General features: G+C 42.6%; 1 protein-coding gene across 2 annotated transcripts; it reads right to left on the minus strand.

Moving 5' to 3' along the window:
* Window positions 1–1993: 1993 nt before the first annotated feature.
* LOC145786930 (uncharacterized) lies at window positions 1994–16112 on the minus strand. Of its 2 annotated transcripts, none has more exons than XM_082598673.1 (8): window positions 15953–16112; window positions 15248–15334; window positions 14880–14969; window positions 13805–14073; window positions 13240–13331; window positions 7983–8124; window positions 3901–4005; window positions 1994–3284 (listed from the first exon to the last, which is right to left on the minus strand). In XM_082598673.1, the coding sequence occupies exons 1-8, from the start codon at window positions 16038–16040 to the stop codon at window positions 3186–3188; spliced, it is 972 nt and encodes a 323-aa protein (XP_082454799.1). In that variant the 5' UTR covers window positions 16041–16112; the 3' UTR covers window positions 1994–3185. The 2 variants fall into 2 exon arrangements, with proteins under 2 accessions (XP_082454799.1, XP_082454797.1); XM_082598671.1 differs by having other exon boundaries at window positions 14880–14972.
* Window positions 16113–19995: the final 3883 nt, after the last annotated feature.

Below are 19995 nucleotides of genomic sequence, written 5' to 3' on the forward strand. Positions count from 1 at the left end.
GACCCATCACGGCAGGATTTATGACAATTCCCTTCTGCTACGAGAGTCAAACTGGAACTGCTCCCGCAACAGGAGGAATTATGTTCCCGGATTGAGCAGAGCTCGCGGCGGCCGACCAAGGTTCACAGCTATCAACTTAAATCATTAAGAAAGTCCAATGATGATACGACCAGTTGATCAACTCTCCTCCTTCCCTAACTAAAGGAAGATCGTGTCTCAAATGGGAACCTGACCATGACCATCAATTATTAGCCGTGATTGTGGCGCCACAATGACGCGGCTCATTCAGCCATGACGTGTGGAATACTGATGAACTCCAACTGTGCAACAATGGAAGTTAACTGCGGCATCATTTCAACGTAGGTTCGACACAAAAATACACAAATGTGACAATATGTCAACTTGGAACAAGATGAAAACAGTTCAATGGGAGATTCGCCATCTTTGCATTGATTCGGCAGGGATGGTTTCGACGTTGATGTACGCAGAATCAATGTAATGATGGCGAGAGTAATTACGGGAAGCAACACTTCGTGAAACGTTGGCCATGCAGCACCGGGCGTGTCACTAGGAGGCAGTGCGGAGCAGGTTGTATATGAAACGAGTTGATCAAATATAAAAGTTCACAATAAACTCTAGAAACAGCTTTGTGCATATCTATGTACCTGTGATTGTCGCATGTCATCACGTCACAATGACAACGAAAGAGGCGAATATTAAAAATGGGATCCCAATAGCACCAGAGCTAAGGACAGGCAGAATATGAAAATTCAACGGAGATTAACGATAATACAATTTGGGTAGAGAGGTAACTCTTTTAAACCATAAACAGACATAACTCAGCAACAACACTACATTTAACATTATAAAAACAAAAAACAAAAAGCGAACGTTTTCGGCTAGTCATATAGCCCTTTTCAAGCCTATAAGAAAATACATTATTAAAAGAAATGCTAAAGAATCATATAGTATCACAGCAAAAATATGGTCAAAGCTAAACATTTGAGAAACTGCCTCGCTCACACAAAATGATAACTGAAAATTACACAGCACAACGGGTCAAGTATTTCAGAGGTAAAATTAATTGATTGTTCAGACAAGGACTCAGGCAGATTACGCAAGAAAGACAGAAGCACAAGAGATAGTGGCACAAAACAAAGTAAATGCGAGAAACACAAGACGTGATAATTCAATCAAAAAACTGCTAAAAGGTAAGAAGCTCCGCAAGCAAATAATTGCCTGTTGAGCCCTGGGTTTAAAGATTTGATGATCAATGCCTCGTGAATCTTGGTGTCGAATTCGGACAAACACTTACGAACAATTTTGAAAGACTGCAAAGACGGTTTATTGTTAGAGCACGATTGGCAGTTTCTAATATGGTCTTTAATTGCACTGTTTTTATTAAAATTAGCTTTGGTGACGAGAGTGGGATTTGGTGACGAGAGTGGGAGAGCATTTGAATTTAGCTAATTTTAATAAAAACAGTGCAATTAAAGACCATATTAGAAACTGCCAATCGTGCTCTAACAATAAACCGTCTTTGCAGTCTTTCAAAATTGTTCGTAAGTGTTTGTCCGAATTCGACACCAAGATTCACGAGGCATTGATCATCAAATCTTTAAACCCAGGGCTCAACAGGCAATTATTTGCTTGCGGAGCTTCTTACCTTTTAGCAGTTTTTTGATTGAATTATCACGTCTTGTGTTTCTCGCATTTACTTTGTTTTGTGCCACTATCTCTTGTGCTTCTGTCTTTCTTGCGTAATCTGCCTGAGTCCTTGTCTGAACAATCAATTAATTTTACCTCTGAAATACTTGACCCGTTGTGCTGTGTAATTTTCAGTTATCATTTTGTGTGAGCGAGGCAGTTTCTCAAATGTTTAGCTTTGACCATATTTTTGCTGTGATACTATATGATTCTTTAGCATTTCTTTTAATAATGTATTTTCTTATAGGCTTGAAAAGGGCTATATGACTAGCCGAAAACGTTCGCTTTTTGTTTTTTGTTTTTATAATATTAACGATAAAGCAACGCAATTGGGATGTAAAGTGCCATCACCATGGAAACATTACAAACAGTGCATGGGGATACAAACAGTGCACGGAGAGTCATCGAGCAACAACGTAGCGGAGTCGGGGTATTGTTATCATTGTGATATTTATCAGCAAATCTCTAAATAGTTCGCCCAAATTGCGACCTCTGTTCAAACCTGGAGAAATCAACGTCTTCAGGTTCCGACTCCACAGACTTGTACCGGTAGGAAATACTGGATTCGGTTTGTTAAAGCAGATAAATATTTTGCCATATAGTAGAAAAATACGCGGACGGTTAATACAGAATAGGTTTAAGCGTTATTGAAAGCTTTAGTTAAAACAAAACTGTGTAAAACTAAATAATAACATGGCGTGCACTGAGCGAGGTGCTCCCTTAGTTGAGATAACGGATGGAAGGGAAAACGTCCAGGCAGCAGCATCCTTCACAATGTGGGGTCATACAATTGAAAATAACATTTGTGTGTATATTTCTTATTGTTTAAAATCACCCAACTATCTCGTGTGGCTGCACTCTCATCCAGTACACATTCCGAGGAGGTCCAAAACGTGGCTACCTCCGTGGGGATGCCACTTGACTAGTAATATTTTACAGAGTTTAGCCTACAACCTGACTGAAATCTTTAGTCACATTCAACCACCAAAGATTGGTGACAGCTTTCATTCCGGAGGAACAGTCACTAAAATCTAAATATCAACAAAATTAAATGTTTAAACGTTGTATCGCTATGACCCATCGCGTGCGTCACTTGTAGAAGGGAACATATGAGAAAAAGTAATTTTCAGAAGATTTCAGTCAAATTGCTAGCAACAGCCGTCAAAAAGTAACAAACCAGGCCACATCTTCAGATAGCTATGTTCTGCCCAATACAAACTCATAACAAAATGTTAAAAAACGTACGTTCGATCATGAATGCACCAATACCTACAAAAAGCGTTATTAAAATAATCAAGAAACCACAAATCATGATTCGGTTCACCTCACTACGCAACTGTGACGTCATGTCACATGATGGCGTCATCCAAGCACCAGGTGGGTATGATCACAGAAATGTGACGTCACACAATACAAAAACTACGACGCAAAATTGCCGACATGGCCACTCAAGCAACCATGACGTCACAATGACATAATTATCTTCGAATAATCCGCAGCATCTGCATGTTTTCATCCTCCAGCATCTTGTTATCTTGTTTCAGCTGATGGTTCTCCTCCTCCAGCTCATGGAGTTCCTGCAATTATGGTGGAACACGTCAGACACAAAAGTAGGAGGAAAGATGAAGAGGCAGAAGCCATGGGCAGAACACAAGCTCATACATGGCTGCATGGAGAAGCGACCCGATTTGTCACATTTTGACCACCCCTACTGCTACTGTATGACTGAAATTTTCTCTGATTAGATTATTTTTTGCTAACTTGGGATGGAAAAACAGTAAAAAATGAGAAAAAGTAAGTAAAAAAACCTTTGATCAGACTGTTAGTGAGCAAATCGTTTTTGTTTATCAAAGCCTGGCCAATGGCCATGTTAAAACATAATTTGTCACGTGGGGAAGACAGTAAAAGCAAAGTAATAAAACATTATTTTTAGACAATTTTATTCAGAAAGCTATCAAGATGGGAAAATCCATAAAAGTCTGCTGAATGTTACAAATCAGGCTGTATCTATAGATGGCCAACTGGCCATGGCTCATCACTGAAATTTGAACCGTTTCATTGGTCGGGTTTAGAGAACGCAGTGGAGCTTTGTAAGAGACCAGATGGATTCCAATTCAGATCCATCCGCGAACGAGTTCAAACCACAACTGGTGGTTTGTGAAACAACAAGTTGACAAACAAGATCGCACTCACATTGTTCATGACTTTAATGTCTTTCTTCAATTTAGCAATGGTGAGATCAGCAGCATCCAACTTTGCTCGCAGCTCCTCCACCTCACTGCTTTGCTTGCCGGGCAACTGAAGAGGAAATCAGCACAAATAAAGTTAAAGCGATCGCAACACAAAAGAATATTTACAATAAAATCTCTCCCCCAACCCAAATAGATCCCTCGTCAGTGCGAACTGTACCAGCTGTTGTGGACAAGAAGTGAAAAGCCTGTGCAACCACACTTTGTATTCATCACCAGCGGCAACCGGTTCAATAGGGGCAGGGGTTCTTAACCAGGGGTGCGACACTTGTTCCGAAGGGGTGCAGGGGTGTTGGATCATTAAGGTTAGTTAAAAAAATGACGCAATAAGTTATGCTTGTTTACCGGGCTTCAACAAACATTCTGAACTGTAGGTGACTACCTATGCGGAAATTCGTTGGTAATTTAAAGGTGGTGCCAACAAGGCAAAAGGGAAAGAACCACTGGTCTAATAGTTTGAGAACCCACCTCTGCATCGATGGATGTGGGTTTGATTCCCCATCGGGTCAATCCAAAGACTTTTTAAAATGGTACTAAACTTCAATCCTGCTTGGCAGTCAGCAGAGGAGAGCGAAGCAGAAAGCAAACCTGGTCCACTGCGGCTGATGGAATAGCGTTCAGCCAACAAGAAGGACTCCTTCAAAACCCGGCTGTTGATTACGATTCAAGACCCTCTCAACGTTAATCCTGGGCAGAAGCCAAATTGCTCAACAAACAATCCCCAACACCAGACAGGGCAACATCATGTGGCTCCCACGCAACCGCGGCAGTTGTGTAGAGGAAGTTAAACAAAAACATTTCATACAGTTTGTGTCCAACGCCAACAACACAACAGTCATACCTTTCTTCAGAAGTCGTCTGAAACGAATGTGAAAATTCCTACAACCCAACAAGAATATTAGTTCTTTTTTGCATTGATTCAAGATTTACAGACGTTGAATCAATGCAAAAAATACTAGTTTGCTGGCAGAAAAAACTGCTTTGAAGCACCAAAAACAAATACAACTTGGCAAGAAGTGTTATTTGGTTGCCTAGTTGAAGGTGGTAGCCTACAAAACACTATAAAAATGCAACTCACAAGTTCAACAGTAAGCGCACACACATACCTAGACGCAAATCAGTCATTTTTTACTTTGATTCGATGTCTAAAGACGTTGAACCAATGTAAAAATGACTGATTCGTCGTCTGGGATCTTACACGTCACAAACAAATCACCCTCTACTTGTAACACCATTGAAGACAGAGTAGACTATTTGCTTGACTCGTAATGGCGTTGCCAGGATGATAAGAAAGCAAAGTGCCATTCTGTCAAACCTGAATATAATTTCATGCCCCACTTCTAAACAAAGCGGGATGAACACGCCGACGATCATTATCATCTTATTATTCAACAAGGTCGCAGCAATATCGCTTCTTTGCACATTGGTTTGACGTCTGCAGATGTGTTTTGCTTACTGGGATATCATGGCGGCGTTACAACATCTGTTTACGAACATACAACGTCTTGTTGCATTCTTCACAACATCGAAAACAAATCATTTCTAACGACCAACTGCAGGCGTCATCGGTACGAGCTAACAATTTTTGCAGGGTCACCAAGATCACCTGCATAATAACGAGAACAGGTTTTATGCTTGCAAACAAAACCTCGTCCTAATATTGCCCCACGACTTCAATATCGCTCCTCCGCCTAGTAAAATTTCGTATAAATAGCAACACATCGTGGACCGACCAATAGAGCATTATCAAGTCGAGAGTTTAACTAAGTCAAGTAAGAGCTAAATGATTTGTAGCTAACCTTACTGACACGCAGTTTGCAAAGGAACTCATTTGAAAACTGCGGCCAAGACGATCACCTTAAATTTTGAAAGCACCCAAGTGAATGAACGACACAGCAGCACGCTTGGTATCAAAACCATGACGTAGGAATTACCCAAAACTCCACGTCACTGCGAGGGGGTGAATATGACGCCCCGATGACAAGCCAGTCTTGGTCTACGGCAGTGGTTTTCAGCCAGGGTTCCGCGGAACCCTAAGGTTCCGCCAGTAAGTCTAGGGGTTCCGCCAGTACGTCTAGGGGTTCCGCAAGTTTACATTCAAACCCGAGTCTATTTTATTATTATACGCATATTGTTTAAATACAATCAAATATTGATTAGGTTTGCCACTATTAATAAATTTGCTACACTTTAACACGTTCGCTGCGATCCCGAATTTTCGTTGTTTTCTTTTGGTGCGATTACCTTTAACTTTTTGCTTTATCGCCAAATTTCGTCGACATGTTTTCTTCGCTTCAAGGAGTTCTTTCAGACAGTTTAATCGTTTGTACACCGGTGGGTCAAATCGCCGTGAACGTGTTAGAGATCATTTTATTTTGCCAGTATTAGGTTTGTTTTTATATATGTAGGGCCTTGGAACTTCGTATTGCCTTGTTGGTATTGTTGTGTATTGCCTTATGCAATTAAATTATTGAACAGGGGTTTATCGAACTTTTGGAATGTTGCATTGGGTTCCGTTCCACCAAAAAGGTTGAAAACCACTGGTCTACGGTGACCAAAAGATACGAGTTGGGCCCCACAGAGGCCAAGAGGTTTCGTAGGGGCTAAACACATCAAACCATTAGTTCAGATTCGTTTCCAGAAAACTGTAAGCTCCTTGTGTGTCTTAATGCGTAATCACATTGTTTGCCACCGTACAAACTTGACATTATGACGTCAAATTATCGATGACAATTGCATCAACAACCACAAACGAGGGGTGCTAAGGTGAAAAGCAAGAGATGCATCGCGTGATCCAAAGATGTCATAGCAAGGACAGAAGACGTTGCTAGGGTCCACAAAGCACTTGATGCTCAACATTAAATTCAAACAACTTGTGACAAGATTTCAATCGGCTTGAAACAAGAATAGGCAAATATTTGACAAGTGAAAGCGAAGTTAATTATTGCATTGCCAGTACATCTGAAGACATTGCACAGACGTAACTAACACGAAATTGAGATCAGCAACCAGAATTAAGAATATGAAATAAAAAAGGTACACAAATTGAAGGCTCAAGTACTTGCAAATATGTGAAACGGCATCGAATCATGAGGAGACAAAGCCCAAAAGAGTTGAACCTTTATTAGTATTACACGCAATCCAAGCAAGATGCTGAGCCGGCTAATGGAAACCATAAATCAACATCAGAGTGACACATCTAATTAAACTTTATAGCTTAGCTATTGCCCTACTCGGGAAGCTCATACAAAATCGACAAGACATTCGAAGTTGTAATATAGTGGCCGTAAACCGAAATAACAATTACGCTCTAGTCTAAGGTATGGCTTCAGCTGGTTAAACGTAAAGCTTTCACATTCTTCCCTTGCAGTGTGTTGACACAATCATCATGCCATGGTAGGGTCTGCTACTATTCGGTGAGTCTGATTCGATGAGTTCCTAACTCCTAACCCTAACCCCTAACCCTAAAACGGCAATGATAATTAGGCTACGGTACCCGATAATTTAAAAAAAAAATTCAAAAAATCACCGAATAGGACTCACCGAATCGGACTCATCGAAACGGGCCATTCCGCCATGGTAAGGTGGTATATTTAAGTAAAACATCGATATATATTTAACCATTTTCTCAAATAGATAATTCTCTCTGAACTGAATCCCATGTCTTCTTTGAACCGACAACAGTTGCAACATTGGCTCGCCAAATAAAAGACTTGAAGTCAACACAATGGGTCTCTTCATGATGCTGTGGTTCAGGTTCATATACTAAGCACAGACCAACCTAGTCAAAGAGATAAACTTGCTGGTCTACCAAAGCTTGCTTGCTACAAACCAAATAACTCCACGAATTAAAATCATCTCCGTTAGTTAACAGACAAACGTTAGCGTTAGAATTAAAGTCACCTCCGCTGAAAACGTCGCTTTACGGCAAGTAAAATGTTGACTTCACCTCGAATCAAGCGATCAATCAGCATGTAAACTCATTTAGGTAACTTCTAAGTTGTTTGGGGGTTAAACGCTACTTACTTGTATGCTAGATGTGCCATCTGACTTTGTGCCGTGGTGCCTGGCGGATGAATACGAGGACTTGACAGTGGTGGTTTGTGTGGACTCCAACCTTCCGCTACTCGAGCGAACAGTCGATGTTTCGGATTTCGATATCGATATTCTGAAACATAGTGTAAGAACATCACAACACATTGTGTGACACAATGAATTGGCCGCAAACCACATTTAATGTTGATTCGAACCATAACACCAGGGTGAGACCACAACACTAGTTAAAGAAATGAAATATACTCGTAAATACGTTCGTAGGCTGGCAGAGAGTTGAGCTATCAACAACAGGCATCCAGCCACAAATCTTGACAGATGCACGACACCATGCAAGCACACAAATCAGCATTTAAACAATTACCACAACCAAGCGCATACATTAGGGAAGATTAAAGTACGTTGTGTTTATTCTAAAGACAACAAATTTATCTCTTCATAAATTCCCCACATAAGTTAAACACAAGTTGGCATTTAATGAAACCAACAGCGATGACATGATGACGTCAACAGTTTCCACACGGGATAATTGTATCAATGACATAACAATAGCCTACGCCAGTGGTTCTCAAACTTTTTTTTGTTGCGACGCCTCTGGAAAAGTTTTCTGGACTTGCGACGCACCAGCAAATAAAAGTTAATGAGGAAACATATGATTAAAGTTTTGTTTATTGATACAACAACAAAAAGCAATGCATATTATTTAATGTGACGTGCGGGCTTGTTTGCTTTCACAAAGTTCATTGAATCTTGGGAGAATTTTTGAAATTGCCCCCCTCATTTCTCTTTCACTGTTTATACGTGATCGATATTTGGTTTTATCACCGCCAAGGCAGAAAATTTTGCTTCACATAAATACGACGTAGGGAATGGGATAATAATTCGCAGTACTTTCTTTCACCAAGCCTGGATAATCGTCATTTATTGAATTCAAAAATTTGCCAGATTTCAAACTACGAAAGGATCACGAATCCATTCGTAGTTTGGAAATTTTTCCGGAAAGTTTATTACAAATTTCAACTCGAGCTTAGACAAATGTAAATAAATATGCTTCGCAAATTTGAAGGAAAAAAAACGCACTTGCAACCTCAACTCTTTACTGTTTTCAAACTGAAATAACACCAAGAAAAATGATTCAGAGTTTTCATTTTTTTTAAAGGATAGACATCCAATACTACGTTAAGGTATCAGGCCAGCAGTGGCAATTTTTTTGGTTAATTGCAGTGTAATCGGCTAAGTGCATGGGACACATGTGTCCCAGCGGTCCTCAAAGAGCTAACCTCATTTTCATAATCTCAAACTGAGTTCAGCCACGAAACGGAACTATTCTGCGACGCCCTTGGAAAAGTGAAACGACGCACCAGGGCGTCGCGACGCACAGTTTGAGAACTACTGGCCTACACAACCATCAGTTCTCTGGTAGAGCAACTGATAATTATAGAAATAGCAATATCCTATCAAACAACAAGCAGTGAATGGAAAGCCGAGTGTGAACAGCAATTTAATTTTGTCAAAATAAGGCAACGAAACAATTTCGGGTGTGTCCTGTGTTGGCTGGCAACAACTAGTTAGAGCAAAACATCCAGCAATGATACAATGTGAATTAGAATATAAAACTACGTTTGCCGGATATTATGAAGCTGTGCACTTGCAAGTTCATTCTTATTGTACAAAACGAGTGACCTTTTCATTCTAAAGGACTATATCTAGTCACATGTTGAAAATTGCGTCTTGCAAATCCACATCGTTTTGAATGGGAGGAAGACAAGCACCTTCACGTGGTCCCCCCCGTCAGTAACATACGAAATTATACAAAATACGTATGCGAAACGAAGCTTGTCAAACAAGAGCTAATGAGACTGTTCAGCGCAGGGTGGGTAGGGAAATGCCCTTTTCAAGGCACGGCAGTGCTCGCACTGTCGAAAAGTACCGACGACCCACCGTACTGCAGCTGAACACCGAGGGCATCACGGCCAGCAAGCTCAACATCATCGAGCACCTGGCCACCAAGCATCAAGCCCTCATCATCCTCCTCCAGGAGACTCACTGTACATCTGTGGATAAGTTGGTAATAACCAACTTCACACTCGCAGGCGCAACATGCAGCAGGAAACACGGCCTCGCCACGTTTGTCCATGACCGGCTGAGCTGGTCCTTGGTTGACCAATCCCAAGCTCAATCGGAGATCGAGTGGCTTTGTGTAGATGTAGCAGGCTACAACATCGTCAATGTCTACAAGCCCCCACCTTCGCGGATAACATCAACAGCCATCCCAGTGTTCCCCCACCCCAGCCTCTACGCTGGCGATTTTAACTGCCACCACACTGACTGGGGCTACAACTCCATCAACAACGACGGAGAAAGTCTGGCCGCTTGGGCAACCAACAACAACCTCGCCCTCTTATACGATCCCAAGGGCGCACCGAGCTTCCACTCCGGTCGTTGGAACACTGGCACGAACCCAGACCTGGCTTTCGCAAGTGATGACCCCGATGATCGCCAGCCGGACAGACGTGTGCTAGAGAAGTTCCCAAGGTCTCAACACCGACCCTCGCTAATCACGGCCCCCTTGCTCGCCACACCTATTCCGAGCAAGCCTGTCAAGCGATGGAACTTCAGAAAGGCCGATTGGGAATACTACAGCTTCCTCACAAACGAAGCTACGCAGTACCTCCGATCCCCACACACCATCAAAGTGGATGAAGCCTACCAGGACTTCTGTGATGCAATCATATCTGCGGCAAAAGACTCCATCCCGCGAGGTCGACGGAAAAACTACATACCTTGCTGGGATGTGGAGTGCGACAGGCTCTACCGCGACTTCCTCCGTTCCCCCCAGGGCACCGCCACCACCAACTCAGCAACAGCCCTGCTGACAAGACTGGATTCAAAGAGGAAGAAGCGCTGGACAGAAGCCATAGACTCAATCGACTTCACGCACTCCAGCCGCACAGCATGGAGTACACTCAACAACCTCACTGGCAGATCACGTGCCTCTCGTCGCCAATGCCCCATCTCAGCAAATTCCATCGCCTCACAACTTGTGAAAAATGGAGTGCACAAAACGAGAGACCGTGAATCAGACAAGTCCGTCCTCAAGGAAATGACGGACCTCTGGAAGGTCTCAACACCTGTCGAGGGCAAAATCTCTGGTGAGTTTACCCCAGAAGAATTTGCCTCCGCCCTCCAGCACCTAAAGCCAGGCAAATCCCCGGGCCTTGACCACCTATGCCCGGAACTAATACTCCAAACTGCCCCCTCTATGAGGTCCTGGTTAAAAGACTTCCTTTCCTGCTGTTTGCGTCACCTGCGCATCCCAAGAATCTGGAGAAGAGCCCTAGTGGTTGCAGTCCCAAAGCCGAAGAAGCCCCCAGGGGATCCGAAGAGCTACCGCCCCATCTCTCTGCTCTGTATCCCCTTCAAGATACTCGAGAGACTTATCTACGCCCGTGTCGAACCGATAATAGACCCTCAGCTCCCTCGGGAACAAGCCGGCTTTCGCCACGGAAGATCAACCGTAGACCAGGTCACTTTGATGACCCAAGACATCGAGGACAGCTTCTCGGCAAAAAAGAAGGCTGGCGCCGTGTTTGTCGACCTCACGGCTGCCTACGACACTGTATGGCACAGCGGCCTTACCTGCAAACTACTCCGTCTCCTTCCTGACAGGCACATGGTCCATATGATTATGGAACTTGTGCAAAACCGCAGTTTTACCCTTTCCACCGGTAGCGGCCGACGAAGTAGACTTCGTCGACTCAGGAACGGCGTCCCACAGGGCTCTGTCCTGGCTCCCCTCCTCTTTAACACTTACATCTACGACCTGCCTGACACCATCTCCAGGAAGTATGCTTATGCAGACGATCTGGCTCTCCTGCATCCAGCCGGAGATTGGCAGTCAATGGAGAGGAACCTAAGCCAGGACATGTCAACTATATCAACATATCTCCAGAAATGGAAGCTACAGCTCAGCAAGGCAAAGACAGTGTCGGCGGCCTTCCATTTAAACAACAAGGAAGCAAAACGTGAGATCAACGTTACCACCGATGACGAACACCTCCCCTACTGCGCCGAACCTACCTACCTCGGCGTAACCCTGGACAGGTCACTCACGTACCGACGACACCTGGAGTCACTGCGCAAAAAACTATCTGCGCGCGTTGCACTTTTGAGGCGGCTGGCGGGTTCCGGCTGGGGAGCTGATGCGAAAACCCTTCGCACAGCTACCTTGGCCCTCGTCCATTCTACCGCTGAGTACTGCGCACCAGTGTGGTGCCGCAGCTCTCACACCCGCCACATTGACACCGCCATCAATGACGCACTACGCACTGTGACTGGATGCCTGCGTCCCACTCCAACGGACTGCCTTCCCATCCTTGCAGGCATCCAACCTGCTGAGCTTCGCCGTAAAGGAGCCATGATTTCCCTTGCTCGTCGCGCACTGGACCCCGACCACCTCCTCCACAGTACACTCCAGCGCCTACCTGGAGGACAGCAGCGACTGAAATCAAGACGCCCATTTGTGCCCGCCGCACGACAGCTTCTGAACAACGTTGAAGATCTTGGAATAAGTGCGGCACACTGGACGAACTACACATGGAACATGGAGTGGCAAAACAACACCTCCCGACTCCGTGATTTCCTACCCGACGTCGATCCCCACCCTCCGGGAATGTCCCTCGCAAGACTTGCGTGGGTCCGGCTTAACCGCCTACGAACCGGCGTCGGTCGCTTTCGTTCAGACATGTGCAGATGGGGTCTGGCTCCCTCACCGGGATGCGAGTGTGGCGCCACAGACCAAACAGTAGATCATGTCGTCCATGACTGCCCAATCCATCAACCACCACATGGAACGCCTGGACTGAAGGCCCTGGATGACGAGACTGTCGAGTGGCTGATGACATCATGCCCAAACATATAGTCCGGAAGAACAGCTCATACGACGAAGAAGAAGAATCGTTTTGAATCTCCGAACAAAAGCAATAAAGTAATTTTCAATAATATCAGAAGCAACAACCAAGGAGCCACTTGAACCCCTGATACAGTCTTCGGAATCTTTTGTCGTTTTCCCCCAGTTTATTTCATATATCACATGCTCTAACTAGTGCTTGCCCAAACAGCAAAAAAATCGTCATTTATACATTTATCCATCCATGTAAAAATGATGGATTTTGCTGTCTGGGTTCTTCCCACCCGATAAATGAGCACATCAAGGATACGACGTAGTTACCTGTTCGATGGTTGGTGGTTCGATACTGGGGATAACTCGTTTGTTTGTGTGTTTGCCATCGTTTCGTTCTTCAACTGGATGTCTGCTTCACTCTGGATAGCAATGAAAAGTTAAAAGTGAAGATAGTTTCAAAATGCATAGAAGTGGTTCAAAACTTCAAATGTTTTGGTGCAACAACCGCCCAGCAGACTGGCATTGCAGTACCACCAGATGATTCGGTTTACTGGATTTATAATGCTCCATCAATAGTCAGCAAATAGAGAAGATAGTCACCCGATTAGCGTTGCAAAACATCTGCTTTGGCCCTGCTACAGTTGTAAAGCGTAGTATTCTGTTCTTGTAGATGTAAACACTGACGAAAACAGTTTGTAAAAATCAAAAGATGTATGAGGCAACCGCATGGTAGAGTTGGTAGTTAGGAGTTCAACCTCAAAGTATTTGTCAACAGCGTCAAAATTTGCGAGGTATTCAAAATTAAAAATGCAGAATATCACGCGAAATGTTCATGACAAAGCAGGCAGCCGAATGTATTTGCAGCAATCAGTGACAACAACAACTTTCTCACATGTTCTTTCTTTTCTGAATCTTTCTTTTCCGATTCTTCGATATCTTTTGGGTTGACGACCCCAGTGCTTCGTCGTTTCTGCCGCAGCATCCTCTTCTCTCTCTGTAGCTTCCCACGTCGCGCACTAGGGCCAACTTTTTTGCTATTTTCTTCAAGGGACGGCGTATCTTCAATCCTAGGGGGTTCAACAGGTTGGGGGTCAGCTTGGGTCGCCACCTTTGTGTCCCCGTTGGGGATGCTTCTTGGTGTGGTAGAGATTGATCGAGAATCTGAAACAACGACAGGTTATTGGCGGCAATGTGCAGTTGTGCACTGTGCAGTTGTGCACCGTGCAGTTGTGCACTGTGCAGTTGTGCACTGTGCAGTTGTGCACTGTGCAGTTGTGCACTGTGCAGTTGTGCACTGTGCAGTTGTGCACTGTGCAGTTGTGCACTGTGCAGTTGTGCACTGTGCAGTTATGTGTAGTCCTTGCTTCAATGCTTCAGCACAAGACACCTTGGACCATCGCTCACAGCACCAGCACCTAGTTATGAGTACTCGATGAGCAGACAAATATCCCATAATATCTGCCACTTCAAAATAGACATGCTGTCATATGAAGTTGTTTAGTGTTTCAACCACAAAGTGTAGGCCACGACTTGCAAAACAATAAAAAGCATATACACTCCATCACAATAATACATAAAAATGTAATCCTGTTACATTTAAAAATATATATAATTGACGTAAAACCTCATCTCAAATATTCAAGAGAAATTGATAAAAGATTTTCAAAAACATTTCAAGAATGTGCTTGCTGACCGGATAGCCTACCCAAGCTAACCATGTTGTACATATTATGTCACAGCAAATGTCAACCAGCTTTGTGTGGTGGTCGTCGCATGTTACTTTAGTGACTCAGGATTAGTGCTAGGTTACTGGTGACAGCATCAGCAGATATAAAACATGATTTAAACACGTCATTAAAACATTGGTATACTTACACAATAAAATCCGTCATTTTTACATTGATCCAACATCTGCAGACGTTGAATCAATGTAAAAATGAGGGATTTTGTTGTCTGGGTCCGCTTACCTGGCGTTTGGTTTTTCTTCTCAAAATTAGCGGCAATGTTTTCTATCAGTCTACTTTTTCGGTTTCTTGCTGGGCTTTTGCTGTTGCTATCTGCTAAAAATGCAAAGACACATGATGTGAGTGAGCAAGGGGTACCGTAGGGTTATTTAAAATGCACCTTATACAAAACCAGTAACCAGTCTGTGAAGTGTAGTTGAGGCACTGAATGGCAGTTAAAGTGCAAGAAAAAAACTAAATTGGAAATACAATATTGTTTGACGGACCTAAAACGTTTTTGTGATGAGAAGACTGACCAGGAAAATTGAAAAAGTGACACTAAGTGACTAAAGGTTCATAGCATACTCTCTCCAGAGGTCAACACAACCCACCTGAAGGGCGACGGCCTCTGTCCGGCAGATCAAGGTTATGTTTCACGGCCATATCACTGTCAGCATTCGTGCTATTTACATCGGAATCTAATCAATCGATTGAAATAATTAGGTAAAATCACGAATATATATACATCAACTTAGCAACAATCATTGCTCAGCTTGAGCCAAATTTCTCTAGTTAGGACACATCTACACATTCTACAGTATATATGTATTGTTTTTGGTGTGATAAAAAGAAAGTATTGCTTTCAGATCTTGGCAGTCACAAGTACGAAGCATTATGGACATTGGACAATAATATAGGCAGTTAGACACACAATTCTTCAAAACGTCAAGTGAAGTGTTGCACAATGCACATCTAAAGTTGATAACTTCATAACCTAATAGCAAGGTGGAAGCTAAGACAACGTGGAAACAGTATTTTTTATTGAAAATGCATGGAGAATCAGCAGAGCTTTAATTATGGCATATATGCATTTCTCTCCACTACTGCAGAGCGAAATGCATACTTATTATTAAGATGATTGGATGGATCATTCCAAGCTGTGATATATTTTAAATGAAATAGTAAAAACCACTATCCCATAGCAACAGAACATAGATAACAATTGTATCATAATGAGCATTGAGCACACATATGGCCTGCAAAATGCAGGTAACATTCAAATGACAATGGCAACATTGGACACAGACATACGGTACCTAACAATTGTGATCGGCGTGTTCTTCGTGAGTTGCGAGAGCGATCGTCTGATATTTCAAGCGAGCTCTTTCTGGTATACAGTGACATGGCCACAACATTGGATGAAAACTTGTTCAAATAATAATGTACCGTAGATAAAACACCAGTTTAAAATGAACAAGTTACTATGGTGAAAGATCGATAACCTGTACATAATATTTATTCATTACAAATGGTTATAGTCATTCCCCTAAACACAAATTTTTGGTAAAATAACGCAAAACACGAATTTCAAATAAAACAGGCTAATGTTTGTTTAAACTCAAAAACTAAAATGGCACAGGTAAGAAGATTGCTATCCCTCTTTCTGCACTAAAAATTAGACCAAAACCGCTTTTCAGATTTCAGCAAATATTTCACCTACGCCCAAAACCCTCAGAATGGCCCGTTTCGGTGAGTCCGATCCCTATTCAATGATTTTTTCAATTTTTTTTTTTAAATTATTGGGTACCGTAGCCTAATTATCATTGCCGTTTTAGGGGTTAGAGGTTGGGAACTCACCGAATAGTAGCAGACCCCAAAACCCTGTACCCAATAAAATTGAAAACTTTCTGACCGTCTGCACTAACTTTGCTGTTAAATCTCTTCTGGTGAACCTAGAATTGCCATTGAAACGTCAATAAAATCGGAAAATAATACTCTAGCGCCAAGCAAATAAAAGTTCAAAACAGCAACCGCTAGATGGCGATAGTAAACTTCGCGTTTCGAGCAATTTTGCCATTGCACAAGAGCGGCCATGCTTTTATTATATCCGTTTTGATCTGGTCATGGAAAAGGTAAGGAAGTGTAATGAAGAGAAGCCTTTGCCTAGGATGCAGATATAATTCAGATATATGCATTAGAGAACATTAGAGAATTTAGATATACACTCCATCATTAGAGAATGTAGAAACTTATTTAAACATGTATATTATACAGGCTCGGAATGGCCCGTTTCGATGAGTCCGATTCGGTGAGTCTGATTCGATGAGTCCGATCCCTTAACGGGGGATTTTTTCAATTTTTTTTTTAAATTATTGGGTACCGTAGCCTAATTATCATTGCCGTTTTAGGGTTAGAGGTTAGGAACACACCGAATCGGACTCACCGAATAGTAGCAGACCCATACAGGCTAGTGTGGGGGTGTTCAGAGCCGGAGACAAATTTATAAATGTCAATCGATCAATGGTTTATTTGTCAGTAACAGGAACATAGTATGTACATGCTTGAAATATGCAAAATGTCCGGTACACGACAACTGGGCGAGACAAAGTGGGCGATACCCACTTGGGCGAGACCAGATGGGCGACGAGACAAGTGGGCGACGGACCAAGTGGGCGACGAGTCAAGTGGGCGACGAGCCAAGTGGGCGACGGCCAAAGTGTAAAAGTCATATTTTATACTGACAAGCTTTGATAACGGTTAGGGAGCGTTCATAACTGACTTCAACTACTCTTTGGCCATTCGTTTGTCTCTTTTGTGAGGGGTTTCTCTTAAGCTTCACGATAAACCCTGACGCCGCAAATTGCAAAATAATGTGTCAAGATGATGTCACAATGCAAATTAACATCAAACAGCAAGCGCTATTACTAGACTACAAAAAATAATGAAAATGTTGCTTCCAATGCTACGTGAAACTCAGCGTGAGAACTCTCATTGCCTCCCTTCCACAAATCAATCATTGTATTTTAAAGTAAAAATTAAAAGTCATATTTTTTTCCGAACGGCTAAACTTTCGCTTCCGTCGCCCACTTTGGCCGTCGCCCACTTGGCTCGTCGCCCACTTGGTCCGTCGCCCACTTGGTCCATCGCCCACTTGGCTGGCTCGTCGCCCACTTGGTCCGTCGCCCACTTGACTCGTCGCCCACCTGGTCTCGCCCAAGTGGGTATCGCCCACTTTGTCTCGCCCAGTTGTCGTGTACCGCAAAACGTCCCGGATCATTTAAATCCGGACATCTCCATTTTCCCAGCATGTGACATAATATCTGTTGCATCCATGCTGCCTCATAAAGGCAACAAATGGCAATGCACTATTGCACTAACTATTACGCCATAGTACATCTCGCGTGCACTCGTCACGCAGAGCGAGTCAAAATATTTGAAGACTTTGTTAAATCATTTTAATTTCTCTGTGTTGTTTTCGTGTTTCTTATGCTGTGTTGTTCATTTTAATTTCTTTAAGAAGTTTCTTTTTTTTCACTGTTGCGTTGTGTAATGGTGTCCGCCCCGATAGCTCAGTTGGTTAGCGCATGACTTCTGGAATGAAGAAGCTTCAAGATCAAGCGGCGCTGGTTTGACTCTCGGTGTGTGCGCTTGGAGCAATGCACGTTAAGGACTTTTGCGTCAGGGTCACCAGAAATATGTAGCAGACGCTGATGGCGCGGACGCTGCCATCAGTCGGATGGCAACATTCCTGGGCGAAGTCGGCAAGGTATGATCGGACACGAGGTCGACTTTGCTGCTGTATTGTCCACTGACTCAAATTCAACCGAGTAGTGCTTGCTCACAAGTATATTTGTTTATGATTTTAATCTTCGATCCAGTAACACAAAAAGTAAGAAAAGAAAACACCCAAATGGTTAATGATCCGATAATGATCCTAAGAGTTTTTGTTTCATCATCACCATCATCATCATAATCATCATGTTTGTTTGCGGAAACTCCAAGGAGCAACTTCGGCTTTTTTTAATTTTTTCTCTCGATCTTTTCAAGGTACGAACTGACGGTACGAATTGTTCATGGTACGAATTAGGTTGCATCCATAAAGTCACTATACATTATACAACACCCCTATTCCTTCCAATACTACAGTGAAGAGAGTTTTCTCTGTTGGAAAAGACGTGCTAAAGCTAAAGCGAGCAGGATTGAACCACTTGCATTGTGAAAGGCTCCTGTTCTTAGAAGATGCATACTGATAAATTCCACCTAGAACATGTTTTCTACAAAATAACTACGTTGAAATGGCAGTATAAACGAAAGATATATATCATTCGTAACACTTTGACATCAAAAAGTGCTTCCTGTATAAGTTTAAAACAAAAGTAGCGAGAGAAACAGCAGTATCGCAGCCAAGTAGCAGTAGCGTGCTACTTTTATGTATCGATTAGTAATGGGTAGAGCATGCTACTTTAGCCTGAGTAGTGCGCTGTTTTAAAGTAGCAGATGCTCACCTCTGAAAGAAACAAGGAAGTGGCTACATTTACGGCGCCGTAAATACAGCCGTTCTATGCCTTTTTTTTAATCTTTACGTCGCTTTTACTGCGCATGCGCGCTGCTGCTGCTGGAAAAAAGTGCCTATATAACTTCTAAATTCTACTGTTTTTGCCAAGTGAATCTGTGGCGCGTGCGGTCTTTGTCTGGCTCGTACTCTCAAGGATATGAGTTCGATTCCACCGAGAGGTAATTTTTTTTTTTAAACTCAATTCTAACCCGAAGTGACTCAATCGTTTTTTTGTGGCATTTTTGTGACCGTTCAGTTTAGTTTGTTTTTAGTTCTGACCATCACAACAAAAAAACAGTATATATATGACAAACATAGCAGAGGTATAGAAAGATAGAAGCGACAAAACGCGGACGTTATAGCGTGTATGATAGCAAAGCAGGACATTCAGTTCAAAATATGGCACGATCGTAACACCTAAAAATTTTATAAATTTAGAATTTTTTTTTGCATATTTTAATTGTTAAAGAAAAAAACTCACTTGCTCTTTTTTTCCCTTTGTTTTAAATTTATAAAAATTTTGTTAAGGTGTTACGACAACGCCACGGTTACGACCGTGCCATATTTCAAACTGATTGTCCTGCTTTGGTATCATGCACGCTATAACGTCTGCGTTTTGTCGCTTCTACCTTTTTCTATACCTCTGCTATGTTTGTTATATACTGTACTGTTTTTTTGTTGTGATGGTCGTGTTTCATTTGTTCTTTCGTGTTTCGCTTAGAAAGATAATGTAAAAAAAGAAAAAAATATGCAGCAAGCGCGCAGACGCAGCAACAGCGCGCATGCGCAGTAAAAGTGACGTAA

The sequence above is a fragment of the Aplidium turbinatum genome, chromosome 17, assembly GCF_918807975.1.
Source record: "Aplidium turbinatum chromosome 17, kaAplTurb1.1, whole genome shotgun sequence".
In the NCBI taxonomy this organism is placed as follows: domain Eukaryota; kingdom Metazoa; phylum Chordata; class Ascidiacea; order Aplousobranchia; family Polyclinidae; genus Aplidium; species Aplidium turbinatum.

What these genes read in the sequence shown, in the direction of transcription:
- LOC145786930 (XM_082598671.1), bottom strand. Translation starts at nt 16,040, where the DNA reads ATGTCACTGTATACCAGAAAGAGCTCGCTTGAAATATCAGACGATCGC. An exon ending in ATTCAGAAAAGAAAGAACAT is followed by an intron (nt 13,332 to 13,804) that starts GTGAGAAAGTTG and finishes ATTGCTATCCAG; the next exon opens with AGTGAAGCAGACATCCAGTT. An exon ending in ACATTAAAGTCATGAACAAT is followed by an intron (nt 3,285 to 3,900) that starts GTGAGTGCGATC and finishes CCATAATTGCAG; the next exon opens with GAACTCCATGAGCTGGAGGA.